Genomic DNA, 10,748 nt, shown 5'->3' with positions numbered 1-10,748 from the left:
AGAGCTTTGTTAGCGCTTAGAACCACTTGATTACCCAGGCGGTCTCAGCTGTCTGCCCTGTAACGCGTTGGCTGGAGCTGTGCATAGGACCCCCCGCCCTGTCTGTCACAAGCCCTGTATTGCCAGGAGCTGATGGAGATTATCCCGCACTTCCATGATATTTTAAGCGGCAGGGTTGTGCTTTGTGAGCAGCAGGGTCTATTCTATTCCTACAGGTGCCAGGTCCTTCCAAAATCCACCTTGTTCAATGTGGTGATAATTAACTCTCAATTAGCCACAGTTTTGTCACAATACCCGTATACTATTCTACACTAACTCAGTCAGAAATGAATTTAATTCACTTTCAAAGCAGATTATCCCATTTCTCATAACTGCCCATTTAATTGAAGGAAAGAATTGTCAGGTAGATTCAGGGCATTTAAATGAAAAGAGGCACCTGCTGAAGGCATGCCCTGTGTCTGTCTGTATGAATTATGAAGTCCACTTCCTACTCTCTCCTTTATCAGTACAAATGGTGGCATTTGAAAACTAATGACTATGACTTATTTTTTTAATTAAGTGAACCAGCTGTCTGCTCTGCTGACCTAGACCTCTTTCTCTCTCTGCTTTCCCCAAACTCATTCTTTTCAAGCAACATAAGGAAGATGCAAATGAAGAGGATGGAGAAAGCAAGGGAGTGAGTGGCTACCACTTGGCAATGAAGCAAGCTAGTCATAAGCAACAGCCAGTCATAGACACACTGGTACATAAAATATTAATATTGAAGGCAAGGGAGGAAAAAGAGGGAAGGGAAAGTAGAACACAAAGAATTTGGAAGGGAGGGGCTCCAGCAGGAGTGTGGGGCTAGAATGGAGCAAAAGGGAAAAAAGAAGATACATTTTTAAAGATTGCAGCAGTATCAGAAATCTGTTAGGCTCTTGCCAAACATGAGAAAGGTACAACTCCTTTCCCAAAAAGTTTACTGAGACAGAACAAATCTGGTCATGCTCATCCTCAGTAAATAGGAAAAGGGAGAAAGAATCAACCAGCAAAGATAAAATTACCCGTTTTGTCTTATACCTATATTGCCCATCACTGTAATATCTGAACACTAAGGCACTCAGATACCAGAATGATGGGCATAGCCTGAACACATTAACTATCAGTCCTAGGATGAACTGTTGGCGAGCGCATGTAATTTATCCTACAAATCCATCAGAACATTGTTTAGGTAGATGACATTTCTAGAGTACAGAAAACTTGCTCTTCAAAAGGAGCATGTCCTAACAGTAGGTGCTTTATTTGGAGTTTTCCTCTTTCCAGATGAGCTGTCCCAGTAGTCTACCACTTCATGTGTGGCAAATTATGGGCTTTCAGGGAGGCAATACATTCTGATTACTATCCTATTCTAGCTCTGTCATCATTAAGGAGAAATAGAAGTGGGAAGTACTGACACCACTGCATTATGACTAAAAAGTCTCACCTCCAGTGCTTTCTATAGCATCATTCTAAATTCAACACCACAGGGATCTTGGTGTAAGTTAATACTGATACCGTAACTCATTGAAAACCATCATGGATTGTGGAACAGCAGCAGTTGGGGAAACCAAAGACTTTTTATAGCAGACAGTCTGGGAGGTATTGAACCAATATGCAGATTTATGGAAAGCTGCTGGTTTGAGGGGTGACCCTTTCATGTTCTGAAGGAGAACAACCCCTGAGAAAAATCGGTCAAACTCTATGACTGAATTTAAGGCTGTATTTTAAGCACCTTTACACCACACCACAATCATAAAGGTCTGGAAAGCAGCTGGAACTCCTCCCCCAAAGCCAAAAATTTCCTCAGCACAGGGAATTCCTTTAACACCATAGAGTTGTTAATTACTTTTATTGCTGTAGCACCAAGGAGGCCCATCACTGACCAGTATCCTGTTGAGCTAGGCACAGCAGAAATACAGAACCAAATATCCTCCAGTCTTGGCTCCAGCCGCTTATGATCTAACATAATGCCCCTATGTCCCTACCCCTTACAGGCCTTGGTGCAAAGAACGGGCTGTGGCATGGCCCATAAATGGTTTCCAGAAGTTTCCATAAATTACAGCAGTTCCAAAGGCTGCTCCACTTTATGCTTGGTGAATGGCAAAAACCTAGCCATGCCCAGAATTTGCAACCTGCCATAGGACAAAAGCACCTGTGCCCAAGTGATGGCTGCACCCTCTGAACTGCTCAGGATACCTACACAAGAACAATAAGGTAGAAGACCAACAGGTGTCTCTACTTTATAATGATTTAGGCAGACACACCCCTTTGTTATAACTAAACCAGTAGTTTTTTTTTAAAGGCAAACTAATTTCCATTTCTTTGTAAATGCTTTTTTTTTTTTTCCATTTTACTCAATTAAAATACGAAGAGACCTGTCCTAGCCTTAGAGGGGTTTTTTGTTCATTTGTTTTAAATGTGAGTGCCTTTTACATAGTTTTTCTGCTTATTGTGCATGTTTTTTCCTTAGGAGCAAGACTTTTTAGAAAAAACATTTCTGAACAGGATATTTATTAGTCATATGATTAAATCGTCCTTCAAAATGGAAATGAAGAACAGGGAATTAAATTGGCAGAACTAAACTACACTTTTCAGTGGCTTTATTTTTTTTTTTAATACTAGGAATGAAGTGTATCAAATGTAAAAACATGGTTCCTGTTCCACAGATGACACAGTAACAAAGACATCATCCACTTGTTATACACGCTAATTTAATTACATGGAAGCATTTCCCATTTCACAGACAGCTTTTATCTCCAGGTTACTTCTTCACCAGGTTTCAATTCCCTGTGTGGAGGGGGAAAAAAAATGAGGATAGTAAAATTAGGTAGTGCACAGGACTTTTACAGACTGTAAATCTATAAACAGTAATGCAGATTAAGTTAGTGTTTCATTAGCTTAATTGCAAGGTATTTTGTAACAGATCTTGATTTCTACATTAACTTTTATGAATAATTAATATCCTTGACTTCCTCTGTAACTGTTAATCAAAAACTTTATCATCATTTGAAAAACTGGTCTTCTCCTTCCTTCCCCTTTTCTTAAAGGTTAGGATCGCTTTTTTCTGTATACTTTCCTTATGATACTCCTGACTCCCTTCCACATTAGCCCCCCTGCCCCATTAACACTGTGGAGAAGATTCTGCAGCAGCCTCTCTCTATTGACTAAAATGGGACTTCATGGCAGGGTCCACTCACATTGGAGTTGAGCTCACTGGACAACTGTGGCCTTAGTTATCAAGTGTGGCTAATGAGGGCTTGAAGTAGATACTTTAGGAGCATGACAAAGACACCCATAAAATAGTTCGATGAGTTGCTAGAAAGCAACTGAACAAGGTGCATCTTGAGCACTCCCTGGCCCTTTTAGTCTGAAAGCAAATGATGGAATTAGGAGCCAATCCCTCATGTAGGTGTTGTTCCCAACAAACTCAATGGGACTTCAGTACCAGGCAAATTGTTTGAAACTACAGTAAAGAACAGAATTATTGGGAAAGAGTCAACACAGCTTTTGTAAAAGGAAATCATGCCTCACCAATCTATTAGAATTCTTTGAGGATGTCAACAAGCACATTGACAAGGGTGATCCAGCTGACACAGAAGAAAGCCTTGGACAAGGACTCAAACCAAAGGCTCTCAAGCAAAGTCAGCAGTCACAGGATAAAGTGAAGGTTCTCTCATGGATCAGTAATTGAATAAAAGATAAGAAATAAAGACTAGGCATAAGTGGTCAGTTTTCACAATGGAGAGAGATAAAAAGCAGGATCTCTGAAGGATCTGTACTGGGACCAGTGTTCCCACTAATTTTTTATGTCCATGTGCGGAATGAATTTTGTTATGTGCACCAATATGGAGGTGGTATGTGACATCATCTTCATATTAGTGCTAACAAAATTCATGCGGTGAGGGTGGGACCAAGGGGTTCGGAACATGAGAGGGCTCAGGGCTGGGGCAGAGGTTTGGGGTGCGGGGAGGGTGAGGACGCTGGCTGGGGATGTGGGCTCTGGGGTGGGGGCAGTGATGATGTGTCTGGGGTGCGGGAGGGGGCTGAGGCAGAGAGTTGGGGTGTGGGGGGATGGAGGATCTGGCTGGGGGTGTGCGCTCTGGGGTGGGACTGCGGATGAGGAATGCAGGAGGGGTTCAGGGGCTGGGCCGTGCGCGGGGCTCCTTTCCCTGGCAGCTCCGGCGGGGCTGCACCAGGTCGTGTGAGGGACTCCTCTCCCTGCCCGTTTGCGCAGCCCTTGAGAGACTGCTGCACAGCTTACAGAGAACAGACTGGGACCTGTGCTGCTCAACATATTCATAAATGATCTGGAAAAGGGGATGAACAGTGAGGTGGCAACACTTTCAGTTGATACAAAATTACTCAAGATTGTAGTTACTCATGCAATTAACTCAAAAAATATTAACTCAAAAATATTAGGATTAAAAAATATTAATCGCAGTTTTAATTGCACTGCTAAACAACAGAATACCAGTTGAAATGTATTACATATTTTTGATGTTTTTCTACATTTTCCATATATATTGTATTGTGTTGTAATTGAAATCGAAGTGTACATTATTTTTATTAAATATTTGCACTGCAAAAATGATAAACAAAAGAAATAGTATTTTTTCAATTCACCTCATACAAGTACTGTAGTGCAATATCTTTGTCATCAAAGTGCAACTTACAAATGTAGATTTCTTTTTTTGTTACATAACTGCACTCAAAAACAAAGCAATGTAAAACTTCAGAGCCTACAGGTCCACTTAGTCCTATTTCTTGTTCAGCCAATTGTTAAGACAAAAGTTTGTTTATATTTATAAGCGATAATGCTGCCTCTTCTTATTTACGTCACCAGAAAGTGAGAACAGGCATTTGCATGGCACTTTCGTACCCTGCACTGCAAAGTATTTACATGCCAGATATGCTAAACATTTGTATGCCCCTTCATGCTTTGGCCATCATTGCAGAGGACTTGCTTCCATGCTGATGACACTCATAAAAAAATGTGTTAATTAAATTTGTGACTGACCTTTGTGGAGATTTGTATCTCCCCTGCTCTGTTTTACCCGCATTGTGCCATATATTTCATGTTATAGAAGTCTCGGATGATGACCCAGCACCAGACGTGCCAAACCAGTGAAAAAAAAACACCACCACAGAAATTGGGCTTGTTTTTTGCTCAATTGGCTAAGAGTTCCTTGTTTGCCAGTTTTTGGCTTGTAGCTTGTTGATTCTTTTTTTTGATCAGCTCCTGGCAAGCAGGGGCAAGCAACGGGGGGTGGAGGGGAAGAGAAGAGTCAGGGGTGCACAGCAGGCCCACCACAGTCCCAGACTGCACGCTGGGGGATCTAGTCACATAGAGTGTTGGGGTTCTTAGGGACTGGCTTGTTTTGGCCTCATTTTGAAAGGAGATTAGCCTGATTTTTGGCTTATTGTGAAAGTCAGGTGCTTATTTACCGTGTGAAATTTGGCAACTGTGCCCAGCACATGTTGTTCATTTTAAGAACACTTTCACAGCAGATCTGACAAAACGCAAAGAAGGTACCAATGTGAGATTTCTAAAGATGCTCCAGCACTCGACCCAAGGTATAAGAATCTGAAATGCCTTCCAAAATTTGAGAGGGACAAAGGGTGAAGCATGCTTTCAGAAGTCTTAAAAGAGCAACACTTTGATGCAGAAACTACAGAGCCCAAAGCATCAAAAAGAAAATCAACCTTCTGCTGATGGTATCCAACTCAGATATTGAAAATGAACATGCATCAGTCTGCACTGCTTTGGAGAGATATTTTGAGCAGAACCTGTCATTAGCATGGATACATATCCTCTGGAATGGTGATTAAAGCATGAAGGGACATATGAATCTTTAGCGCATCTGGCACGTAAATATCTTGCAACACCGGCTACAACAGTGCCATGAGAATGTCTGTTCCCACCTTCAGGTGACATTGTAAATAAGAAGCGGGCAGCATTATCACCTTCAAATGTAGACAATCTTGTTTGTCTGAGCAATTGGTTGAACAAGAAATAGGACTGAGTGGATTTGCAGGCTCAAAAATTTTACATTGTCTTATTTTTTAATACTTTTTTTTTTTTTACATACTTCTACATTTGTAAGTTCAACTTTCATGATACAGAGATTGCACTACAGTACTTGTATTGAGTGAATTGAAAAAAAAACTTTTTTTTTTACAGTGCAAACACTTGTAATCAAAAATAAATATAAAGTGAGCACTGTACACTTTGTATTCTGTGTTGTAATTGAAATCAATATATTTGAAAATGTAGAAAAACATTAAAAATATTTAACTAAATGGTATTCTATTATTAACACTGCAATTAATCGCACAATTAATTTTTTTATTCGCTTGACAGCCCTACTGCAAAGTAATGCACTTTGGAAAATGTAAGTCCAACTAAACATATGAAGTGATGGGGTCTAAATTAGTTACCACCACTAAAAGAGATTATGGAATCATTGTGGATAATTCTCTGAAAACATCTGCTCAGTGTGCAGCAGTGGTCAAAAAAGCTAACAGAATGTTAGGAACCATCAGGAAAGGGATAGATAAGAAGATAGAAAATATCATAATGCCACTATACAAATCCATGGTTTGCTCACATCGTGAGTACTAAGTGTAGTTCTGACCACCCTATCTCAAAAAAGATATATTAGAATTGGAAAAGGTATAGAGAAGGACAACGAAATTGATAAGGCTATGGAACAGCTTTCATACTAGGAGATGAAAAAGACTGTGACTGTTAAACTTACGAAAGAGACAACTAAAGGGGGAGATGATAAAATGATTAATGGTCTACATAAAATGATTAATGGTGTGGAGAAACTGAATAAGGAAGTGTTATTTAACCCTTAACATAACACAATAAAATTAATAGGCAACAGTTTTAAAACAAGCATAAGGAAGTATTTCTTCACACAATGAGGTCACCTTGGGGAACTCTTTGACAGAAAACCTTGCTCTGGCTGTCCCTAAACAACTAACTGCCAGAAGCTGGGACTGGAAAACAGGGGATGAATCATTGCCATGTTCTGTTCATTCCCACTGAACCATATAGCAGTGGCCACTGTCGTAAGACAGGATACTGGGCTAGATGGACCATTGGTCTGACCCAGTATGGCCATTCTTATGACATTCACATGGGGAAGGATTGCAAGATTTCTTAACTCCAACTAATTTAAATGGCAGTTGAGAACAATGATCACCTCACTTGAGGTGCCAACATTTTGCAGGACAGGACTTATAGGGCAAAATCCTGTTTCCTTTGAAGTCAATATCAAAATTCACATCATTTCAATCGGAGCAGAATTAGGCCTTTCAGACAGATTATTTTGTTAAAAAGTTGTGTCATAAACTAACCTTTTAAATAACATGCTCTTGTTTCTGAAAGTTGATAGTTTTTCATCATTCCTTCTGTCCAGATAGCATCCAATAACAAATCCCATGGGACACAAAATATGGACCCAGTATTCACGCACAGCTTGGACAAAATTCACCATGATTGCTAGAAGGAAAAAAAAAAAATCGGGGCGGGGGTCAGAGTAGACAAAAATCTTAACATAGAAACTACTGCATATACCTAGTACATATAACCTCCCGTACTGGAATTTTCTCTATGCAATCATGAACATCTGAAGGTTAGCACATATTTTAACAAGAGAAAAACGCTGCTCTCAGGTCCACACAGAATTCCTGGGAACAGCCAGATACTGGAATCTAGATTGAACTTGCAGTACTGACAGTAGAATTTTGCCCTAAGGGAATAGGAATGCAACCCAATTAATAAACTATTTCAAGGTGATCATAGGCTGAGTATTTGCATTTAAAATTATGGCAAAAGTCCCTCACTAGAAATCATTCTAATAATGCACCATTTATGAGGAGTCTGCCTTGTTGTAAAATATAATACCTGTTCTCAACTAACATTTATAAAGCAAAAGCAGCAAAGATGCATCCGACGAAGTGGGTATTCACCCACAAAAGCTCATGCTCCAAAACTTGTTAGTCTACAAGGTGCCACAGGACTCTTTGCTGCTTTTACAGATCCAGACTAACACAGCTACCCCCTGATACTTATAAAGCAGGAATTTTCATAAGTCTAGATGCAGTTACTGTAAGGTAGGTGCACAACTGGTTGAAAGGCCACCCTCAAAGAGTAGTTATCAATGGTTCACTGTCAAACTGGGAAGACCTATCAGATGGTGACCTGAAGGGATCTGTCATTGGTTTGGTACTACTCAATATTTTCATTAATGACTTTAATAATTGAGCGGAGAGTATTCTTATAAAATGTGCATATGACACCAAGCAGGGAGGGGCTGCAAGCACTTTGAAGGACAGGATTAGAATTCAAATGATCTTGATGCTTTTGAGAATTGGTCTGAAATCAATAAGATGAAATTAAATAAAGACAACAGCAAATCTACACTTTGGAAAGAAAAATCATGCACAAATACAAAATGGGGAATAAATGGCTAAGCAGCAGTACTGTAGAAAAGGATCTGGGGGTTTTAGTGGATCACAAATTGAATAGGAGTCAACACTATGATGCTGTTGTGAAAAAGGCTACTGTCACTCTGGTATACATTAACAGGGGTGAAATACATGAAAAAACAGAAAGAACTGGGCATGCTAGGCTAGATTAACAAAGAAATGTAGGCACCTAGAAAATCAACAGGATTCACAAAACCTGGGTTTGGTACCCTATACAGTGAAAGACTAAGAGCAGAGATAGGTGCCTAAAAATGGAATTCACAAAATGCAGCATGCAGGACATTCTTTGCCTAAGGTAGCCAACAGGAAGCATGCCCCTCTCTCAGGCATACCCCTCTCTCAGAGCTAGGCACCTAAGTCTGGACTGCAGGAATATGTATCCCTCTGATTGGGATTCTCAGCTGCAAATGCTGTCTTGGAGATAGGTACCTATACCACTTCTGCAAGAAGATGGTGGGGGAAGGAGCGGGGAAGGGACAGAATGAACGGAGAGGACAGAGGGTTATGAGAGGAGAAGCTCCATCATAACCCTTAGCCCAATGGTCAGGTACTCACCTGGGACGTGGAGACCCCAAGTTCAAGTCCCCCCTCCACTTGAGGAAAATATGTGAATTGAACAGGGATCTTCCATCTCTTAACTGAGTGCCCTAGCTACTGGGCTCGGAGCTCTTCTAATCCGAGGCTCCCTCAATCTTTCCTGTTGAAGCTGTTCCACTGTGGCTAAATATTTTAAACAGTCATTGGAGCAGGGAAACTGGATTCTGGGAGCTTGTTGACACAAATTTTATAGCACTCTAACTTGCTGGCTCAAGGGTGTGAAAAATCACCCTCCTGAGCACAGCAAGTCCAAGCACTTTAAAGCGCTAGTGTAGACAGGCTCCAAGCGTGGGGAGCACAGTTAGCAGGAGCTTGTGCTTGACCACACTCATACTTCAAAGTGCTGCCACAGGAGCATTTCCGTGGCAGCGCTTTGAAGTTTCAGTGTAGATATTCCCTGGGTCTCCCCCCTCCCAGGTGAATACTCTAGCTAAAAGGCCACAAAGTCATTCTCATGCTTGCTCTCACTCTCTCTCTGGTCCAATAATTCTTTCATTATTATTCACAGTGCAACAGTTTCAGCATCGGGGGAGGTCAGAAAGAGGTCAGGGGGAGAAGAGCTAGAAAGTGCCTGTGTGAGAATGACTCTGTAGTCTGGTGGTTAGCGCACTTGCTACAGAGGTAGAAGATCCATGATCCTGTCCCCCTGCTTCAGTGACATTTATTTATTCATACACAGTGGAACATCTTCAATCAGAGAGACTGACAGAGGCCCACAACAGAATATACCATACTCCAGTAGCTAGGAAGCTCACCTGAGAAGTGGCAGATCCTGTTCACGTTCCTTCTCCCCTTCAGGCAGAGGGAGGAGTTGAACCAGTGGTCTCCCACCTCAGAGATAAGTAACCTAACCATTGGGCTAAAAATTATGACCCGCTAGCCATTGTGTGAACTTGTCTATAAGGCCCAATCCGGTAGATGACGTCCGAACACACTTACCAGATCAGGCCCCACAAGCAAGTTAAGTGTTCTGCTGCCTAATTTATCCTGGTTTGTCCATCACTCTGGAACTTAGGCGTCAGCCACTCAACTTGTACAGCACCTAGCACAGGGCCCCGGCTGCTCCCAGTAGCATTACGGTGTAGGTCCCACACGATCCGAGGACGAGAGCCACTCCACACGGGCCCAGTATTATTGCTGTAGCCCCCTCGCACACCGCACTAACAGCGACTGGCCTGGCCCGGCCCGGCCCGGCCCACCCCGCGCGCCGGAGCTGTGTTCCCAGCCAAAAAGGCGCCACGGCCAGCGACCAGCACGAGGCAAACGTGCAGCCCCCGGAGCCTCCTCACCCACAGGCCCCGCTCACCTGCCACCCGCGGCCGAGCCTAGACCTGCTGCCGCCTGCGCCGAGCCCAAGGGCAACTGAGGCTACTCAAGCTGCTGCTTCTGGACAAGCCACCAGCCTGGCAGGACAGACCATTAGCAGTGAAGGGGAGGTGGGGATTAGCTTCACCCTGGGAGCGTTTATTTCAAAGTTCCACGCCGTCGCCCTTATGAGCCTCTATGGCCCGGCTCCGGTAACTAAAGCGGATGCGAGGCTCGAGTGTCCCACTCCGTACTCTCTCGGGCTGCCAATGGTACAGTCCGTTCCCCTGTCGCTTTCTCCTACGCCAGACTCCCGAGCCCCGCCTCCC

At 42.5% G+C, this 10,748-nt stretch overlaps 1 protein-coding gene across 2 annotated transcripts; it reads right to left on the bottom strand.

The window, feature by feature from the left end:
- Window positions 1-2,707: 2,707 nt before the first annotated feature.
- Window positions 2,708-10,556, bottom strand: NDUFB1 (NADH:ubiquinone oxidoreductase subunit B1). Of its 2 annotated transcripts, none has more exons than XM_030558903.1 (3): window positions 10,421-10,556; window positions 7,384-7,528; window positions 2,708-2,805 (listed from the first exon to the last, which is right to left on the bottom strand). In XM_030558903.1, exons 2-3 carry the CDS (start codon window positions 7,521-7,523, stop codon window positions 2,769-2,771), a joined length of 177 nt encoding a protein of 58 aa, XP_030414763.1. In that variant the 5' UTR covers window positions 7,524-7,528; window positions 10,421-10,556; the 3' UTR covers window positions 2,708-2,768. The 2 variants fall into 2 exon arrangements, with proteins under 2 accessions (XP_030414763.1, XP_030414764.1); XM_030558904.1 differs by lacking the exon at window positions 10,421-10,556 and adding an exon at window positions 10,054-10,378.
- Between the last annotated feature and the right edge of the window lie 192 nt (window positions 10,557-10,748).

The sequence above is a fragment of the Gopherus evgoodei genome, chromosome 4, assembly GCF_007399415.2.
Source record: "Gopherus evgoodei ecotype Sinaloan lineage chromosome 4, rGopEvg1_v1.p, whole genome shotgun sequence".
Lineage (NCBI taxonomy): Eukaryota > Metazoa > Chordata > Testudines > Testudinidae > Gopherus > Gopherus evgoodei.
This window is presented reverse-complemented; position numbering and strand designations above follow the sequence as displayed.